At 36.5% G+C, this 21,714-nt stretch overlaps 1 protein-coding gene across 1 annotated transcript in view; it reads left to right on the forward strand.

Annotated features, from left to right (window-relative positions):
* The window catches only part of LOC136758954 (metabotropic glutamate receptor 1), a 63,027-nt gene that overhangs the window by 6,133 nt on the left and 35,180 nt on the right, over positions 1 to 21,714 (forward strand). Inside the window, exon 3 of the mRNA XM_066713728.1 lies at positions 2,898 to 3,147. Within this exon, the coding sequence (XP_066569825.1) occupies positions 2,898 to 3,147 (250 nt within the window). The remainder of the gene's footprint in view (positions 1 to 2,897; positions 3,148 to 21,714) is intronic.

Consider the following 21,714-nt stretch of genomic DNA (forward strand, 5'->3'; position numbering starts at 1 on the left):
ACATGCTGACTTCACTGGGGATTGACATGGCTTTGAAAAATTGAATGATATTGTTCAAATGTTCCATTGTTTTCTCTATATTGTCTGCTTTGCACCAGCAAAACAACCCACCTATTTTATTGATCTAATCATTAAATTACACAGACTACAGCATCATGCTGAGATAAGTACATGTGTCTGATATGTGATGAGATTTGTTGCGGTGCCTGCCAGTGGCACATAGGTAAAGATGTAACAGCAGTCATTAAAGGTATGTAAGTGTGTGCTTCTCAGACAGGTACCGCAGTTAAAGGTACATCACGTTTGTTAGTGTCCTCTAAGGCATTAGAGTTTATCAGCCATTTCACAACAGAGTGTCTGACAGTGGAAACAGCTGTTGTCATAAACCATTATTTACAAACAGAGCAACTGCATGATTAGACAGGCATGCCAGGTATTACCATAACACAGCAGATTATGAAAAAAGTGATACAATGTGATTAGAATCAAAGGGAAGAAAAACAGTGGCTGAACCCTAGTGTCATGCAGAGGCAATGACATACAGGCAAGAGACTGAATGCCATTATATATAACTCCCAAATGCCTACAATACACGATTGGCTAACATGATTTAGTTTAAATGGATACATGTATAAAGCATATGCATGTGCGATAGCCAAATAACAGTTGTTGGCAGTTGTCATGGGTGTAGGGGTGGAGTTTTTGATAGGGGGACTGCCAATTCTAACCTCGAATGAAAATGTTAGGCAAAAAAGATGATAAAGTTCATAGACAAAGGCATAGAGGGAATAGCATAACTTGGTACTGACTTCTGCGATTTATTCCTTATAAAGATTTTATTTGCCTGAATGGATTGTCAGGTGTTGATTGAAATTTGCCTGACTTGACACCCTGACAGCCTCATATGCCCAGGTCAGGTTTTGAGTTTAAATGTACCTTGGGTTTTATATAGTAGGGATTTCAGTCTGAAGAGCTTTAAGAGACTCCTGGTGAGTAGAAAAAAAAAAAAAACACCTGCTGTCATCTTGTCAAATGATGTTGTGTATCAAGATGATAAAGAAGACAGCTGCTTGTTAAGTTGATGAATTGGTGCTTTGCAACATGCAGGCAAGTGAAGCTGATTAGTAGGACTGGCTGATCTTGTTAAACTGTGTATAATACTATTTGGTTTGATTGGATCTTTAGAAATATGCCAAATGAAAGGCAACACATTACTCCACTTTCCTATATGATTACCTGCTAGCTGGCCACTAACAGTCACTTGTTGCCAATAGCAACTCTATGAACATTCTAATTGAATTAATCAAGTGAATAGATTAACAGAACTCAAAGGATTTATAGTCAGGCGTTTCAATCAAGAAAACTGATTACGGACAAACCTATTCCACCCTGGTAACGTGTATACAATATGTTTAAAGATTTTATTTTCTCAAAAATATTGACACTGTGTTTTAATGACTTACAAGATGGATTCAATAAACTGTATATTTAACTGTAGATTTGTTTTCACCCGTGCCACAGTGCACCCGAGAACAGCAGATTTAGGAAAGTTAAGTTTTCATGACCAAAGATGTGGTACTCGATAATGTGAATCACAGTTTATGAAAACATTTACATTATTGTTAAAGATGCATATTTTATGACTATGGTAACAGTGGCATCTGTACAGCTGCTGCTATTATGGCCTCTCTCAGGAATTTCACCTTACACTCACCAGTTGTTAAACTTGGCATGTAAATAGCCGGCTACAGATTTAACTAGAATGTGGAGGTTAATATTATACCCAGACCCAGACCCCTGACAGGTACAGATCCTCTGCACAATGAGCCCCTGCACCCCTCGGGAAATGTGATTGATATTTCTCACTAACCTTCATAAATTGTTGGCCAGTTACTAGAGCTGCAAGTCACATTACTGCCAAAAAAGAAGGCAATTAAAGGTGAGAGGGGTGCTTGAGAATGTTGCAGATAATGATACAATTAGTGAACAGACTAGATAGACAGTCAGAACAGAAGAGAGAGGGGAAAAAAGGTTTTCTGTGGTGTCAGACTGAATGATTTACAGCGTGTGTCACTTAAGGAATGAGCCAGTAGGCAGTTTCAGCATGCAATTAGGTTGCATTTTGGTGTGGTTTGCATTCATGTAATGCAAGTCTGAGTCAAGTTGAAGGGCTTTCGGGGTACAGAAATATTAGGACATAATCCCTAATAATCCCCAGCATCAACTGCCTCTGACTTTGAGTGTCTTTCTGTGTTGATGTTCATGGGGTGGCAATCAACAGGTCATACCCCCCTCTCTTAATTAAATCAACTGGAATCTTTAGTTTTCTTTAGGTTGAATCGATATGTATTTTTAAAAACCTGTGAAAATATATAAATGAAAAATATTCAATGTTAATTAACCATATTTATTAATTTAAATTAATTTGTGAATAGTATTTTTACAAATGAAGGGTGTGAATACTTTCGAGTACTACATAACTACATAGCAATTTAATTTGGACGATAATGTGAACAAGCATTTTTTTATGTATGTATGGTTACCTGCTATATTCACAATGACGCGCATCTTCAAAGAGTTACATCATTGGCATTTTCCAACATGGGTTTTTTGAAGACAGTCAATTCAGATGTCCTTTTCTATCTGGCTACAGTGTGGATTTCACTGACACTAATCAATAGGCGTATTCAGTCTCCACAGACACTTTGCAAGCCATGCTGCGGTTTTTCGGTCGCGTTCTTTTAGCCCATTGGTGCATATATATATATATATATAAAATCACTGCATATATATATAACACTTGGTTCCTAAGGGTGAAGAAAAGGTCAACACAGCGATACAAATTAATTTTTAACTGTAACTGTCACTTTCTTGTCTGCCTGTATGAAAAAACCCAGGAAACTATGGCGAGAGCGGAATGGAGGCCTTCAAGGAACTGGCGGCGCAGGAAGGTCTCTGCATCGCTCTTTCTGACAAGATCTACAGCAATGCCGGGGAAAAGCACTTCGACAGGCTGCTGCGCAAGCTCCGGGAGAGGCTGCCCAAGGCCCGGGTGGTGGTCTGCTTCTGCGAGGGCATGACCGTCCGGGGGCTGCTCATGGCCATGCGCCGGCTGGGGGTGGCGGGGGAGTTCCTGCTCATTGGGAGGTAAGGCAACCTGCAGAGCCTGCCCTGGCAGTTTGAATGTAGTCTGCAGAGGGCTCACATTGAGTGAAATATGATATGATATTGATTTGCTGCTTTCATGCTCTAAACTCTAATTTTTTTTTAAATGAAGTGAATAATGACTTACTGTACTAATTCCAAAGTAATTTAGCCACCCCACACACGCTTTGTCAAGGACTGGGTACATTCAAAGTATGCCAGATATGTATTTCCATTTAAATTATATATATATATATATATATATATATATATATATACACACACAAACTCACTCACATATATAATCTACAATGACTTTAGCTTATGCAGCTTGCATAATATTTGAATCAAGTGGGATACATTAGGCAGAACTCTTATGAACAGAGCCAAGTATGAATGCCTTACAGGTATCTAGCTAAGAGAGTCTATGGAAAAGGCTTTATTTCAATAGGTCAGTCCATCACTCTGTCACAGAACGTGTCCCACGCTGCATGCTACGGTTGTGAGTTAATTTAGGAATTACTCCCATGGTACTCTTTGTTTTACTTTTAGTTGCATGACATGTTCAGTATGGCATTTCTGGATTGAAAAATGTTTACTATACTCATCTCCACCAGAAATGGCTGTCCTTTTAGAGACAGTTAAGTGTGTATAGAGTGGGCCTGTAAACACTGCAAAGTGGTTTACTGTTTTTACACTGGCACTCAGTGGGTGATGTTAATATAGAATTGGAAAGGGCAGATTGCAAAGAGTTTGTTTGGTAGAGAACATCTTCACTATTGCACTCTGAAGCTTATGACTGTCCAAGTAGTCTAATAGTACCAGAAAGGATTCAGGTTAATGTACGAAGTTTCAGTACTGCAGCACCTGCAATATTACGTACAATTCACCCATTTTGGATGTAGTCAACACTTAAAACACTTCTTGATTGTTTCTTTTCAAATCTATTGTGGTGGCGTACAGAGCCAAAATGATGACAATTGTGTCACCGTCCAAATATTTATGGAATGAACTGTATGTCCCACTAATACAAATGCATAAAACCGCAAACATCCCAAATGTCAAACTAAAATATATTTATTAACATACATTTAAACTGACTTTCTCAGGCACTATTGAGGTGCTTAGTTTGCCAGCTCTGATTGATGTATAAAAATGTTTAAAAACATAGGGACATTTAGAAGGAAATCCCTGGACTTTATGCACATCTCTTTTGATTCTGCTGATCCCAGACTTTTTTGATACACAGTAACAATTAATTTCTATAGATACTGTAACTGGATTAACAAATGTATTCAAATGAATTGAAATTAATTACTTCACAACCCTTATTCCCTCAATTATCATAGCATTATTATGATGTTTATACATTTGTTGACGTATAGTACAAGATGGGCCCCACTCAACCGATCAGCTTGTTGCCCAAATATGGCGGTGATGGTGTTCAGCTCTCTTAGGCTGTAGGGAATATTTAGGTTGAGATTAACAATTACAAATGTACAATTTCAAAATCAAGCATATAAAGGTCATATAACATTTCATAGCATATTTTAAGTAATAGTAATGGAAGTTGGCAACAGACGGAAATAAGGGTGATTATGTTTACAGAGGCAAAAGATAATTTGGTTGATGTCTAGACAATTCTGGATTTTCATGTCAGGGCCTACCTAGGAAGTCCGTTCGGTCTGCATAATTATGACTAGCAAACTCTCAAAGAATAAATAAAGACTTGTGTGGATCTACTGCGCAGTAGGAAATCCACAGCTTGTAATTTATTTTTCTGAAAATGTTTTGAAAAAATTCCTTACGTATGCATTTTTCTTTCATATTAAACCTGCAGGCTTATTTTGTAATAAAGATAAATCCATTAGTTAGTTTACTAGCTCAGTACCTGGTGATTTGACATTTTGATTCTTTACAAAATGTTCTAATGTAGTTCCTGCTTAGGTGAATATGGAGTCATATAGCTTAGATATACATTTGAATAATAATCTCCAATACATATATATGTTAATGTGTGTTCTGTGATTTTCTGTTTCTTCAATACATGTGGTGGCCAAGTTCTTTTTCAGTGGAAATCTGAAGCTGTATATGTGCACTTTTTAACAAATGTTTCAAGACAAGACATACCAAAGGGAGTCTGAAAAAGTAATTTAGGAAGAAGTCCTTTGATTGTTGAATTGAATCAAAGCCAGGTCTCACACAATGTAATGCATGAGTCATAATAACAGGCTGTGCTGAAGAGGGGGAAAAACGTAAAACAGCTCTTGTGTGTTGATGAATTGTGAAGTAACAGTTTTGATGAATCCAGCTGAAATGATGAATGCTGCTGTGACTAAGGTTTAAGGATTACACTCTCCAAAAGCATCAGTGTATTTGGTAGATGGTTTTAACCTCTGAAACGCTCTATCCATCAAGTGCTCTTGCTAACACGGGGTGCTTATAAATAGGACAACAACTATGTGTTGATTTTAGGCTGCAATAGGTAAACATCTCTTTTGTTATTCGTCAGTAAACAGGCAGTCAATTAAAGGTCAACAATCTAAGTCAGCTGCCAATTAGGGGCAGACTAATGTGCAATTGTGGCAGCAGCCTTATCTTTTATAAGAGTGCAGTTATTGATTTCTTTGAGCTTTGAATTTTCCTTTCCCATCTCTCTGAATTAAACCAAAGGGAGATCTCCAAGAATCTGTCAAATAAGACATGGGAGGGAGGGTCTGACAGACTAGTGCCAAGTTAGTTCCCACCAAATCATTGAGTTCTTATTTGTTTATATAAACCATTCTGCTCATGTTCTCTCCTTCAGTCTGGGAAAGATTTACACATACTGAAACGAGTCTCTCTCCAAATGTCCTGCAGAAACGGGACATTTGCAGCACAGAGAGAACTCAGAATATTGCACATAGCTGCCATCCTCGACACCCAGACATAGATGGCTCTGGTGTCAGAGGCTAGACTGCAATACCTAAACTTCTCTCCACTGCACTAGATAAGGTCCAGGAGAGATTCAGGCCATTTGTAAAACATTCAAGTATCCATTTCAGAATGTTTCAAGGTGCAGAAGCAAAATGTGTAGACAATGATGCTTACATTGTTAGCGGGAGGGGAGAGGGATAGCCATAACACCTCTAAATAATCACCAGCATAATACACGATAGACTTTGAAACAAATCCTTGCTCAGTGATGTTCAATAGAAATCCTTAATGAAGCTTGTAGTCGAAAGGAGTTAAAAATGAGATTCACATTTAACGGCTGATATTTTTATCCACTCGTAGGTGTTCTGAATGCATTTCATTACAATTAGTGCATGATGTGCTGAACCTGAATTAGCATTGTAAATCTCCTAAGAGCAATTTGCATATCTCATTAAAACTGTGGCTCTGCTATTCTTTGTCAGGTTCCAAGCCCATCCAACATTTTTTTTTAATTATATTTATCAACAGCAGTGTATCACATAAATGGATGGCACTCTATACACACAGAGAGATTTGAAACCTTTTAGGTTAAAAGCTTTGTGAGATTCTCTTTTTTTCTCGCTTCTTCACATCAACTTTGGTATTTCCATAGCAACCGTAGTATTTGCAAACGGAATGAAAATTTCAAGAGGTTACATGTACCTTCGTGCATTCATATTTTTTTCCTTCACATTGTCAGCATTGAAAAATAAAATATTTACTAAATATATTATTTTATTACCCTTTGCAAAGGCAGTATTTGATAAGCAGCTGAATGAATGGATGTTGTACCATGTTATATAAGAAGGCAGTCATTTTTAAGTACAAATACAAATATACACATTTGCACTCTAATTACACCCCCGAAATCAAGTTACCCATTCATTTGCAGAAGAAATAATCAGCTTTGTGTACTGAGTATGAAGATTATCTTCAGCACATTGTGCACCGAGGGTCATCTTCAAGAACATTGTGTTAAAAAGCATTTCTTAGTTTATTGAGAAGTCTGGCGGTGAAACAAACCTTAACAAAATATCATCATCCAGTCCTCTTCTAATGATGGGAGTCTTTAATGTCAAGTTGCCGGTGATTGTTTTAAAGGTACTTGTTTTAGGAGTGTGGAACTATTTGACATTGTAAGTGGTTGTACTTCTCATTATCGCCAATATAAACATGATTCACCTTCCTGAGAGTCAAACATAAAACAGAGGGGAAGAAATCCTATGACAAACATGCTATATGCCTTTTATCATATTAGAATTAATTGCTAAACTACCAAACAAAGCAGAGAGAGAACAATAATTCTGTAGCAGATATCTTAATAATCGAAAAACAATACAGCTCGTAATTAGTCCTAGAAATCCACTTCCAAAACCACCTACTAAACAAAGACTTCAAATGAAAATAGGCTTTGTATTTTCAGTGTCTGATGTCTCTTTATCCAGAATGGATGACAGTCTGATACAAAGTTCACAAACAGACCACGCTAAAATGACTACAAATAAACAAAAACAGAACCATTTATGTCTTCTTGTTCGTTTCCTTAATAGGACTTCTTCATTTTGGGAATATGTTAGTATTACTAATAATACAAATTACAGTTGTATTTCCTATAAAAAAGGTAGTGTCATATTTCCTACATCAGTCCGTTTCAACTGGTTATTTTCCATTCTAACACACCATCTATAATGTATTTTTCATGTATTAATCTTTTGGATGACAGATCGCTTTGGGGGATATTGCCTAACAAATACCAATCTTAAGGAATTCCATTTGAAGCAGCTTCAAAATAATTGTTTTGGGTAGGAAGTTACAGACAACAACATACTGTAACTTCTTTAATACAACAGTTTGCCACTCTACAACACACAAACACACATTATATATATATATATATATATATATATATATATATATATATATATATATGATAATTCATATATACAGTGTATGTATATATATATATGATAATTCATATATACAGTATGTATATATATATGATAATTCATATATACAGTGTATATATATATATATATATATATATATATATATATATATTTATACTGTAAGTATATTTATTTCTGTGTGCACACTACAGCTTTAAATATGTAAAGATCTTACTGTTTTTTGTTAGTCAGCAGTGCAGTAAAGGCTACATATAACAGCAACTACTTTTGGAAGTGAAATTAGGACAGTATTTTTTAAGGAAGTAAAACGATTGCAGTGTAAAAATCACATGCATAATGCATTAAGGAATAAGAAAGATACAGTCTTCTGCCAAAATGTGCCAAATGGAGGTACATGAATAAAATATAATTATATGTAAATAAATCATTTTGAAAACATTAAAAGGATAACGAGATGAGCCTATGCTATATGTCTTTTAGAGAATAAACATTGCATGCCTTTGGTGCATGGGTGAACTACTCTAATATGGAGAAACAAATCCAAATTAGTCATCCAATACATCTGTTTTGATGCATTTGAAAAATTCCCATAACCTTCAAATAAACTTTATATCACACATAAAGTTTAGATATATGTAAATGTGAATGAGATGAAAGGATTCACGTTTGCATTTTATGCACATTTGGAACATTTTAAATCTGAATGTCATTTTTGACACCAGAGAACACTTTCAACATATGTTTTTATCTTTCCTTCGGTGCAGGGTTCTACAACACCAACAATTCGGCAGAATTCTAGATTTTTTTTCTTTTTGTCTGAATCCTTCATGGTCTAGCGGCAGGAGACAAAGCATTAATGAGAAGCAAAGAAATGTAGAATATTGTAACTTAGCTATGTAAGACTCAACATTCACTATAAATGCAACAGTAGTGATCCCTCTGACTTCTGGTCATAACTTTTAAACTTATTTGAGCAGGTTGTTACATGTAACTCTTGTTTATGAACCACAAAGTAAAGCATTATTGTCCCTTCTCCAGCCAAGGCACACATATTGTTATTCATACATATATTACATGCTTTTCCCATTTGTCCAATTCTAATTGAAGGCAAATGCTGTTTAAAGGCACCGTTATGTTTCTTTATTCTTCACACAGTTCTCCACCCTGTTCCTCTGTTGTGAAGTGAATGACACATCTGACTAAAAAGTGCATATGCCACTGAATACAGTAATCTGCAGAACCAATGGAGCTAAAACAAAGAGACTCTCAGAGGAGAGCGTCTCTGAGACTCAAGAGGTTTGACTCCCAGCAGCAGAATCTTCTACTACCCCAACAGCACTCAGCTTATGGTTAGAATACTGTTAAAAGTTCTGTGTGAACTCCTAGTATGAGTTTTATTGCAATTGCTTCACCACCTTCATGGTCAAAAACAGATTTCAGTTTGAACAGCCAATAAAACAAAATGTGTCACCCCAAAAACGAAGCCTGAATAATTAACAATGAGCAGCACTGCACTGGATTGCACTGTAAATAGGGGGAGCGTGCCACCTTTCCCCCTCCTGATATGCATCTTAAGATACGTATTCTCCTCTGTTTTTTTTTTTCCCCATACATTATGTCATTGTTGTCAAATGTATCCACACCCTGAACTTAAAACTATTATTTGGAAATCTTTTTTATTGAATAAATATTGTTAATTAAAATACACTTTTTATTCAATCATGTATTTTCAACATATTTTGTCCAATGTAATCTGTTTTGTTCATCTGACAGAAATGAAAACTAGCTCATGCTGTCTTTTTCTTTTTGCAAGCAATATTTTTGTATCTGGATCATTGTCATTGATTACTTGTTTTCACACAGATTTTATAGCGTGGTACACATGGTACCATATGTCACTATATAGGGAGTTTCCCTGTATTTTGTAATATGAATATTTTTTATTTTGTTGCATGAAATGCACAAGTATGTGTAAATGTAATGGTAATGAAAAGTATTTTAATTAGAGCTTTAAGAACTTGTCATTTTGTTGATTTATATTCAGTCTGGCTACAGGTGTGGCCATGTTTTCAATTGCAAATCATGTTGATGTTGCAGTGACAGATTCATATATTTTCATTTCATTCATTCATTTTATTTGGTCGTTTATTACTGTATTTTGTCATACTAGTTGGCTTAGTCTGGCCTAGCACTTAAGAAACAGCTATTGCCTGGTCCCTTTTCTGCCTCATTCTTTCCTAGTTAATGGTGTCGCTCTTCCTCTTCGCCTTGTTCTCTCTTGACAGATATTCCCCAAAGTATAGGGCGAGTACTCCTTCATTTCTGTCCACACACCTGCTCTCTAGGCTCTCTTACTTTCTCCAGTGGCATTCTTCATCCACATCTATGCTGATGACTTTCCATTCCTTCCCACAAAATCATTTTGACATTTCTTCAAGGATACCTAGCTGCCTCTTCAAAACATTCAGTACTTTAAGTATAAGAATATTGTCCTGGAACACTGAGTCTATGTAATCTGTTAGGATTATTAAATGCATTTTGGTAACACTATATCTAACACATCTAGTGCTAGATTTTAGATCTTATCAAATGACTCATAAAAAACAACAACTACTTAGCGAAGGTTGATGCTTCAGATTTCTCATAGTGTATTTAACCGGCCTTTTTATATATTGGAAAGACTACTGAGTATTTCAGCTGATAGGGAGACATGTAAAGAAACTCAAAGAACACCCAGGGCCTGATCAAGTCAAATAATTCCAAAGTAGTTTATTCAATAAGAATGAAGCGCTCCGGAGATGACCAGTTGGGAAGACTTGTCTAAAGTTTTTCTAAAAACATACTATCATATTGAAGATTACTCCCTTGGTTTCTGAGCGACTACATTGATGTCAATCAGGTTACTAAGGTACCCCACACTTTATCACAGACTTTTTCTTTGTCGTTTGTTCTCTATATGACCTTGGATGTAATTGTTTTATAGAAAACAGCTACACAGAAACTGTACTGTACTGAACCTGACCTGCCCGAAGCAATACACAAAGCTGAAATTCACATGTGGGTTACACAATCATACTGCAACAATGATGCAAAGAGAATATATTTGGCATCTAGACAGGGCAGTGCCCTGCATCACAGGAATCCATTGGCTGTTTGGGCTAGACTAAATCAAAACCCGCAAATCGCAAATTACAAAGTTGTTCCCTATCACGTTTTGATTTATAACAGTATAAAGTGGCATCTGACAATAAATTAAGAACATTAGACAACAAGTGTTGATATTTCAGAGTTAAAATCACTATTTCAGTGATTCTGTTTCAATCCAGCTTTTGCACAGTATTGGGGCAGGGGAGCTCAGTGCCCCACTCCTGCAGGCGGGTTTATTATCGAGCCTTGTGGTCAAATATGGGGACTGCAGGAAGAGCTAATAGAGGCTCATAGGGCCAGCTGAGCATCTGCCGCTCACACTCGGAGCCCTCCACTTTTCTCTTGTGCCAGTCCGCATGGGTAGGCGCTTGTAAAGACAGCGATCAATGCAGCTGCACTACTGTGTGCAACTGTAGTTTCTTTAAAAAACAATGGTTGAACGACTACAATTACAATTAAGTAGGTAATTAAGCAGCTTAATCTGGGGTGAGAGATTTGAAACACTTTTCAGAGCTCGCTAAGAAACACAAAACACAACCCTTTTTTCTCCTGAAGGCTGGTCCTATTTCTTGTCAATTTGAAAACTAACATATCCTTCTCAATGTTGTGAAAATATGTTTAATTTGGAGTAAGCTATTTTTAGGCTTTAGTTTATCCTCGTGCCTTTGTGGTCGGGGACACTTGGGTTATTATGGGATAAAGGAAATCCATCTTTTAAAGTATGTAGGCAACCAGAGCATTTTGTATCTACTAGCTGAAATGGTCTCAGTACGCTATTTACTGTCAGGTGACAGGTGACTCTCCACTGCCTGAATTCCATTTAATTTTCACATCATTATTCAAATAATTATTTCAGAAGTGGGTGTGGTTAGCGATTCAGAGACTGCCCCACCAGTATTAATGGCCACAAACCGCTACTGATACTGATGTGTATCCATGGATACATACTCTTCCCAATAATGAGGAAAAAATGCTGCTTTTTGTGAAAGTGTAGGCCTATATGTCATTAGGAATATACTATATTTGGGTAAAATACACACAACTGTAATTTGTATTTATTTACCGTGCCTGCATTGCATGAAAAGATCAATTATTATTTGTATTATTATTATTGAGATAATCTGGGGGCAAAGCAAATTAATTAGTGGAATTTTTCCACATGTGACATTTGGCCAAAATGTTTGGGGAAAGCCTCTATATATCTTTCACCAGCTGGGGATGGAAAAGGGTCTTTCGTAAACTTGCTACTTCTGATCCTGAGACCTGGAGGTCAGCTTGTCCGCATCTTTTCTGATCCGTCATATGATAAGAACAAATGAAATCATAACATATGCTATATTAAATATTTAAAACATGACCATCTGAAAAATCCATAAACATGCTACGGTTTACTATGTGCCAAACATTGAAATATTGCCTGAATCTTTTAACAGGCATGTTTTTTTTTATAAATTATTCATTTTGCCAATGCCTGTCAGTTACAAGGGCAGATACTGGGCCAACTGAAAATATTTGTCAGCCCCCGTTTCAGTCCCTCCAGTTCCAGAATTCACAGTCATAAGTGTATCATTTAATCGTGGACTGCTTTCTTTAGTCAACTTCCACAAAATCAGTTGTATTTTGCCTAATAGCCCGAACTGTCATAGGAGGCTTCACCCCCAAGAATCATTGTCTTTCTTTTCCTTTCTATAATCTATCAGTATAGGCTGTTTGTGCATCCAGACCTTTGCCACCATTCTATGGAGATATTTGGTCTGGTGCATAAAAAAGTAGAGAATTAAATACATGCCGAATTCATGTTCTGTAAAACATGCAGAAGCTCCAGCAAAAAGTATCGTGGCTGACAGCAAAATATTGCCACCTCGTTAAGTACCAGTCATTGGCTGACTTACCTTGTTTGCGTAATAAAGCAAATACATATTACTCTTCTATTTAATGAACAATTTAAAAAATATCCGCTTAGCATGAATTTTAACTTACCTACAGTTCTTACAGCACTGTTGCAATAATAGCAAAGTTCAAATAGCTGAAGGAAATTTGATTCAAAAACTATATATTTTCATTTCAAATGTGTTTTTTCAGAGGTGTCTGTCCTAAAAATGATAAAATAATATCACATAATAATATTTTCAACACCCCTCACCCCCCTTTTCTCTCTCTCTCTCTCTCTCTCTCTCTCTCTCTCTCTCTCTCTCTCTCTCTCTCTACCTTTGTTTGGAGATATCAAATTCAGGCTCAAGGTCATCATCACAACAAGAATACATAATGGATGCACTCTGTAGAAGATCTTCTGTAGAAGAAGACTCTATATAGCATTCTCAATGTATTCCTATATCAATGTAAAATTTATGTAAAAAACATAAAAGAAAGTTCAGAATACATTTGATTATAGTTTGTATATACAGTACTGTGCAAAAGTTTTAGGCAGGTGTGAAAAAATGCTGTAAAGTAAGAATGCTTTCTAAAATAGACATGTTAATAGATTATATTTATCAATTAACTAAATGCAAAGTGAGTGCAAAACTATTGTATAAATGCATACAGAAGACAAATGTGCCTTCAAAACAGCATCAATTCTTCTAGGTACACTTGCACAAAGTCAGGGATTTTGTAGGCATATAGTCAGGCGTATGATTAAACAATTATACCAAACAGGTGCTAATGATCATCAATTCAATATGTAGGTTGAAACACAATCATTAACTGACACAGAAACAGCTGCGTAGGAGGAATAAAACTGGGTGAGGAACAGCGAGACTCAGCTAACAAGGTGAGGTTGCTGAAGACAGTTTACTGTCAAAAGTCATACACCATGGCAAGACTGAGCACAGCAACAAGACACAAGGTAGTTATACTGCATCACCAAGTCTCTCCCAGGCACACATTTCAAGGCAGACAGGCAGGGGCGTTTCTGGCCAATCTGGCACCCTAGGCGAGATCTCTAAAAATTCCCCCCCCCCTCCCAAGACAAATACCAGCTTAAGGGGAAATAACACTTTTTAATTTTACTAATATAAACACATAAGGAATACAAGTGCAACATTTTAAAAAAGGAGAGTCAAAATATTGTGTGCAGCTATAAAATAAAACCATTAAATAAAGACAACATAAAAACACAATATTTACTAATGTGCAATCAAATATTTAACAGGTGCATAAGGTGGGTAAACAAAAAAGACACTAAAAAAATACAACAAAATTGCATTATGTGTGCTATTACAGCAGATGAAGGGCAGCCCACCGTCCACACCTAGCCCCGCCCTCCCTCACCACCATCTCTCCAGTCAGCAATATAATTTCACTGATAACAAATAATTAAGTCTGGTCTTAATGTGTTATTCATTTTATTTTTCAGTGTTTCTCCTATGTTATATTCAGAGCGTCTCCTAAACTGTTTCCCGGCACTCATGGACCTGACGTCCATGAATTTAAACCGTGACTTCTAAATGGCTGTTGGCTGTTGACGCTATTCACTAGCTGGACTGCTAAAAACATAGCTGGATAGCTGGATGGCGCAGAAGCTCTGACAATGATTTTTTTTTATGATGAATTCTATTGTCGAAATTTGTCAACAGCCCCCCTCCCCCCGTGAACATTTTTAGGGAAAACACTGTTTTTATAATAATTAAAAATACATATATATTGATTTTTTTTGTTTATTTTTTGGGGGGTATATATTGTTTAGGGCGGGTGAGGGCGGGGGAGTGCCCAATTGGCGCCCCCCCTGCAGGTGGCGCCCTAGGCAACTGCCTATGCCTAAAAACACCCCTGCAGACAGGGGTTTCCAGATGTGCTGTCTAAGCTCTTTTGAAGAAGCACAAAGAAACGGGCAACATTGAGGACCGTAGACGCAGTGGTCGGCCAAGGAAACTTACTGCAGCAGATGAAAGACGCATCATGCTTACTTCCCTTCGCAATCGGAAGATGTCCAGCAGTGCCATCAGCTCAGAATTGGCAGAAAACAGTGGGACCCTGGTACACCCATCTACTGTCCGGAGAAGTCTCGTCAGAAGTGGCCTCCATGGAAGACTTGCGGGCTCTAGGAAATCAGAACATTGAGGAAAGCTGTATAACTTATTAAATATATTTGCAAAATTGCTACATCTACAATCTGACTCATAAAATCAAGATCCCCGAAGGAGATCACGGCAACTCTTGGAAAAGTGTTCAAGACTTGGGAAGAGAAAGGAATCAAGTTTAACAGAACTTACTTGAACAACTTACGATTTGCCGATGACATTGTCATAATTGCAGAATCACCTGAAAACATGCAGCATGTAAGCAAGAAAGAAGGATTTAAAATGAACTTTAGTAAAACCAAAGTCATGTTCAACAGCTTTGTTCAACATTAAAAATTGAAGTAAATAAATTGATACTTAAATTCAAAAGTTATGTGTACCTTGGACAACAAATCAGAGCAGGTGTAGATATTATGAAAGAAATCAAAAGAAGGCAACAGCACACTGTTGAAAGGAAATCTATCCATTTGCTTGAAGAGAAATGTATCTGATCAATGCATACTACCAGCAGTAATTATGATGATTATGGACATATAGGTGGAATAGCCACCTCAGGGTACAGTGTTGGCACACCATTTATTTTTAAATGACCCCTGTTGTACAAAAGACAATGCGACATTCGAAGTAGGGAAAAGCAGATGATAATTAGTAGCTTAACATTGCTTTGGGAAGCTTGTACTGTAAGAAAGTTACAATTTACTTTGCGATCACAATCAGTTCTGAAAACAACACACTTAACATACAATACCGTAATTTAGCTTATTCATACAAACCAGAGGAGGCGAGTGGAATGATTCAAGTGAACCAAATATCGAAATGCACTGTGATCAAAATGATTGCAGCAGATTGCCGTTTTTTCTGTTTGAATGTGGTATTGTTTACTTTAACAAACAATCTCTACTGTGCATTAATCACTCCTGTTGTTGGAAAGGAGAAAATAATAACTGTCTTCGCTGTTTTCCCTGCAGACATGGACACAGCAAGTCTTCATGTTGTCTACGGAAACTATAATTCATATCAAGGATCAAGTTTATGAAATGCTCACACTCTGTTGACTTAAGTTTAATAACTTGAATAATAACTAATAACTTTGAATAATAAGTTGAGTTCCTGGGGGGAGAACAAATCCAACGCTTTTGTTGTTTTTTCTGCTGTTTCCCCGATTCAGGAAATTATGACACGACACATGCTGTAACCCTGAAATAGCACACTTTTGACATCCACCATTATTTAGTGAGATTTACATTTTTAAGTTTTAAAACTTGCTTATATGATAGAATGGACCTGCAAAAATGACATACATCTAACATATACACTAATTACAACACATAAAGAAGCACAATACCATCATAAACCTCACTAGTGCCCCATTAAGCTTTAATGCTCCTACATTTGTCCATGCTTAAGCTTTGAGTCTCTTGACACAGGGCTTCTTATTTATTGTCCTATTTTACATTGGTATCCAACCATCCCTCATTTCTAACAAGGGTACCAGGCCTGGGTGATACATTATAGTCCCAAAGCAAAACAGATCTGCCGTCACAGAGGGGATAGTATTCCCAACATACAAGTGGTGTGTGTGTCCTAAAAATATATATTTTGGTTATATTAAACTACAATCATGCATTGATCCAAACTGATTTGAGAGTCATTCAGTCTTGACCTTTGTATTTTGCCTGGGTGGTGTCTGAGCTTCCTGGAGACCTGCAGTGGTCATTTTGTGTTTTGAGCTTTAAAAATCACTTTTCTGACTGTACATTTGGGAAACAAGTTTGTATGTCTTCCTTGAGCTCTTTGTTCATACTGGGATGTACATTTTATGTTTGTTTTTGTTCTCCATAGCTGCCATCTGGCTTGTGAAGTTAACCTTTTGCCTGATTATTCTGGAAAATTATGTGACTTTCCCTACTATGACAAAGGCTAATGACTTAATTGGTCATTTGCTCATCCTCATTTATTACTCAGTGGAAATCAAGGTGACTTTCAAATGCATCCAAGTTTTGCAAAAGAACCAAATGACTGAAAAGCAGTGTAGTATAACAATACCAGCAAATCTTTTCAGAATAGGTACAGGGTATGGATATTTTATTTAATATTATACACTTATAAGTAGTGTATATAATTACTTTTGGGAGGTATACTATAATACAATGCAACACGACTTGTTTTCTCTCCAGCGTGTGAATATTTCATGGGTTTTTCGCATTGTTTTGTCAATGCTGTATGTTTCTTTGTAACCTATCATTCATAAAGGAAACAATTACAGCTGATGCTAACAACGCACAGGTTCTGAAATAAAACTAGGATGGTATTTTTCAGGAACAAAAGTGTTGGAAGTGTAAAAATCACATGCATAATACATTGAGTATTAGAAGAATAAGGCCTTCTGACAAAATCTTTTAGTGCCAACTGGAGGTACATGAATAAAACATCAGCATAACCCATTTCTGAAACAGTTTTAAGGATGCGCTGAATGTTCAAAAATAATTAATTGATGGTAATAATAAACAAGAGAAGCAGAATATATACATATAATTGGTGAAATAATGCCACACTTTTCCTTGTCAATTTTAGCAAAACAATAAACAACATGTAATCCTATGTTTTTCCATCACAGTTAAACCACTATGACAGTAGCTTCTAACTGTGATTTTCAGTTAGCGTTTAGACTGCTGATGCCTATCTCTTCAATTCACTTTGCTGGACTGAGTGACTTAGCAAATATTCAGTGATAAAGCTGATGTCTTGCAACATTTAGGAAGAAGAGAAAGGCTGAAATATGCAGTGCCAGTGACAGAATCGTTTATTTTCAGAAAACTACATTTAATTACCAAATATTTTAACTTATGTAATACAATATCTCCTGTTAGAATTAATCATTATTTAAAAATGAGTGAAAGCAGCCTTCGTTACACCTAGACTTTTCACAAAACTATAAATTTCTTTCAGTGTTTTTCAAGGCAGGGATATGTGTGATGTATTGTTGATGTATTTTTTTTTTATTATTATGTCCTCAGTATTCAGAAGTTAACTTTATTGGAGAATGTGTTAGGTTTCCAAGTATTAGTTTTACACAAGACAAGTAAATAGCTAACAAGCTAATAGATTTGCTGAAAAATATATGTGTGTTTAAACATATTATGAGGCTACAACAACATTGGCAGGGTGTGAATACATTTGAACATTTGTTATTTACAAATATATGTAACAATTTTGACAGTTGTGCTAAAGATACTGGTTATTATATATCTCCAAACATATGAATACAGTTGGAGGCAGCTGTTTACATATATAGTGGTTGGGCAAGGCAGTTTTGGCTGGGAAAGGAGTTCAGATCTCTAGGACTGCAGGCAAGCCAGTAACTACATTGCCGAAAGGGACAAATGGCCTGGCAGTTAATCAGCTGCTATGTACATCCTTCCTGTCTGCAACTATAACAGGGGCATACAAATTTATAGTTATAATATATCATGATATTCATATCGGTAGTATAACAATGTGTGAAAATTGACTGCTGCGATCTCGATTTATATTACTCAGCTCTACAGTTTACCTGTACATCTACCGAATGCAAATAAGCTATTCATTCAAATTCCAATGGAATTGAATTCCTTCTATAGACAGAAGTAATCTCTGACCCAGAGTTTTTCAATTTATAATTCATATGCTCTGGAGCTGTCACAATGTTGGCATGGACATTCAGGGACAGCATATCCCCACACATGCACAAACAGAGTAGAGAATGCTTGATTGGTTACTACAAACTATTGTCAGCTATATTGTCATACAGAGTTACAGCTGCCTGAAATTCTCATGTGGTTTTATATTTAGTTTTGTGTTTTTGGGTGATTAAATGCAAAGCTATCATAGTTTAGTCAAATCCTCTGTCAGTGGCCAGTATTTTTCCATGTTATTAGGGGATATTTTACAATTGGTCAGTAGATCATATCTTTACATTTTAAATTATTAATTGAACAGCCTGTTGAGGTTTAGATTGAAAATTAGGTTAATTTGCAGGGGCTCTTGATATAGGATAGTGATAACTTGTTGTTTCTTGACCAATTGCTGCTGTTTACATGATATACCTTCTACCAGCCTCACAATTAAGTCTTGGGAAAATTCTTAAAAATATATGAGATTGCTTTCAAACATGCTTTGGTTTTGGAATGTGCAGGGAGTCCAAGGATCATGCATATCTGATAGATGAAAGACAGAGACAGTGAGCCTGTACTCATCAAAATGTGATGCAAACCCTGTCTCAATGTGCATTCAGTACTCAGATAAAGGCATGCATAGATTATCTTGAATCCTGAAATCTTAATGCTTTACACACAGTGTTGTGCTGTCTCTTTTTGCAAGCAGAGCTTTGCACTTTATGAGGGAGAAATAAATGGGTTGAAATCTAGGTTATGTAGTGTCTTTCTAACGTAAGCCTTGTTAAAAATGATTCAGAAGCTCAGCTGCCCAAACTTTTAGCTGCACTGCATTCATTGAAAGGAAGCATGGAGTGGACAAACACAAGTAACCTCAGTTCTTCACACATAGACTGCAGCTGTGACCTAACACACAAAGGGCTAGTTTCACAGAGCCCAGATTAGCACTAGTCTTGACCATCCAATGTCATTTTAGGTATAGTCCAAGACTAGTGCTAATCGAGGTCTGTGAAACCAGCTATTTTATCTAAAAACTTGCATCTGTCAACATAACAATTGTATTGAAACATATATTCCTCATTTAACGGCATTCAGAAAATAATCACTCATTTGTTATCAATAATCATTTGTTTGTTTTCTAGAATCAGATACAGCACTGGTGGACCCCATAGGTTGAGAAGCACAGAGTTTTGAATTATGCTTTCACCAAGACATTGTGACTTTGTAATACCAATATTACCATGTTGGAGAGGGTTTGACAACAGTATGCCTGATTTGGACTTTATAGTAACATTTAAAGACCATGGTAATGTAAATCATTCATCCATCCATCCACCTTTGAAACTGCTTATCCTGATCCCAGCAGGCATACACTGCAAGGCAGGAATACACCCAGGATGGGACGCCACACACACACACACACACACAGCAATTTAGAGTGACCAATCAACCTCTCCCACATGTCTTTGGATGGAGAAAACCCACGCAGACATGGGGAGAACATGCAAACTCCACACAGACAGGTCCCCCGAGCCGGGACTCAAACCTGGGACCCTGGAGCTGTGAGGCACCGTGCCACCCGTAAATCGTTCATATATTCACTATTTCCTGTAGTTATCCTTTAAGATAATTTTAAGCATAGTTTTACCCTTGTATTAAATAATAGTGTATTTAAAAGTGAGAGTGAAGATTATTCACATTTTTAAATTGCAGCACATGGTTTCCTAGGTGACTTTGAGAGTTTGTTGTTCTTATTTTCCATTTCTGTTTAATGGTCACACTAGACTGAGCTAAATAAGTTTTCCTCTGTACACAATTGAATGAGGAAATGCAAGTTCAATGTTAATTAGCAAAATGTAGGGTCAAGAAACCTATAAGAAACATTTACACCACAGCGCTTCACAGGAAAACCCACTATTTTCATGTGTGACATAAATTGCTTAAAAAAAAAGTGTTTTATAATGGTGGCTCTTTCGCAGTTATTTATTTTATTGCCCAAATTGATTTTGGTGGGAGGGCATGTGTTTATCAGTAGCTAACGTATTCCTTTAATTTTAAACAAATAAATACAGGTAATTACTTAACTGAAAGGTATACAGTGCCTATAGGATGTTTTTACCTCCCTTGGATTCAACATGAAATCTTGATACATTGAAATTGTTTTCTTTTCTTCTGATATACACAACCTTCTCCACACTTTCCATGTTGGAAAAATGGGGGGGAGTGAAAAAACAAATCAATTAAAAATAAAGACCTGAAAAGTCTTCATTAGATAAGTATCTTCCCCCTTTGCTATGACACACCTAAATAAGCTCAGGTGCAAATTGAATAAATTGAATTGAGTTAATCTGTGTGCATTAAAATTGGTTCACATGATTTCAGATTCAACTGAAAACATTGAACGTAATGCTTTTACTTTGAGAGAATTAACCTTCAAACCTCTTCTATCAACATATTTCAATGCCTTGGTATCCAGTGCCAAAATGTAGCCATATAATAGTTTGGACACAAGCTATTGTAACTGACCTATTTCTTCTTAACTTCCATGCTGTTGTTACACAAGGAAACAGTATGAATACATTAACATTTCTGTGTGTAGCTGGCTTGGATTAACCTTCAGCTCTCAGAACTGATGTGTAAACTAGATTAATCCTGTCGTGCTTATTTAGGGCTGTTTCATCCCCTCTCATGAATTGAACCCTGCAAGATGGAAACTGAGATTTCTCCAGTACCAACCTGTACCTGAAGTGATTGGGTTTCTATAACACAGACAACTGGGTGACAGAAGTTGCCTCTTGAGGAGGAGAAAGCATATTTGGCATCAAACATTAATATTTAATGAGCTTTCATACTAAACTAAATTAATGAATTATAATTTGATTGAAATGC

This window comes from Amia ocellicauda, chromosome 1, assembly GCF_036373705.1.
Source record: "Amia ocellicauda isolate fAmiCal2 chromosome 1, fAmiCal2.hap1, whole genome shotgun sequence".
Taxonomy (NCBI): domain Eukaryota; kingdom Metazoa; phylum Chordata; class Actinopteri; order Amiiformes; family Amiidae; genus Amia; species Amia ocellicauda.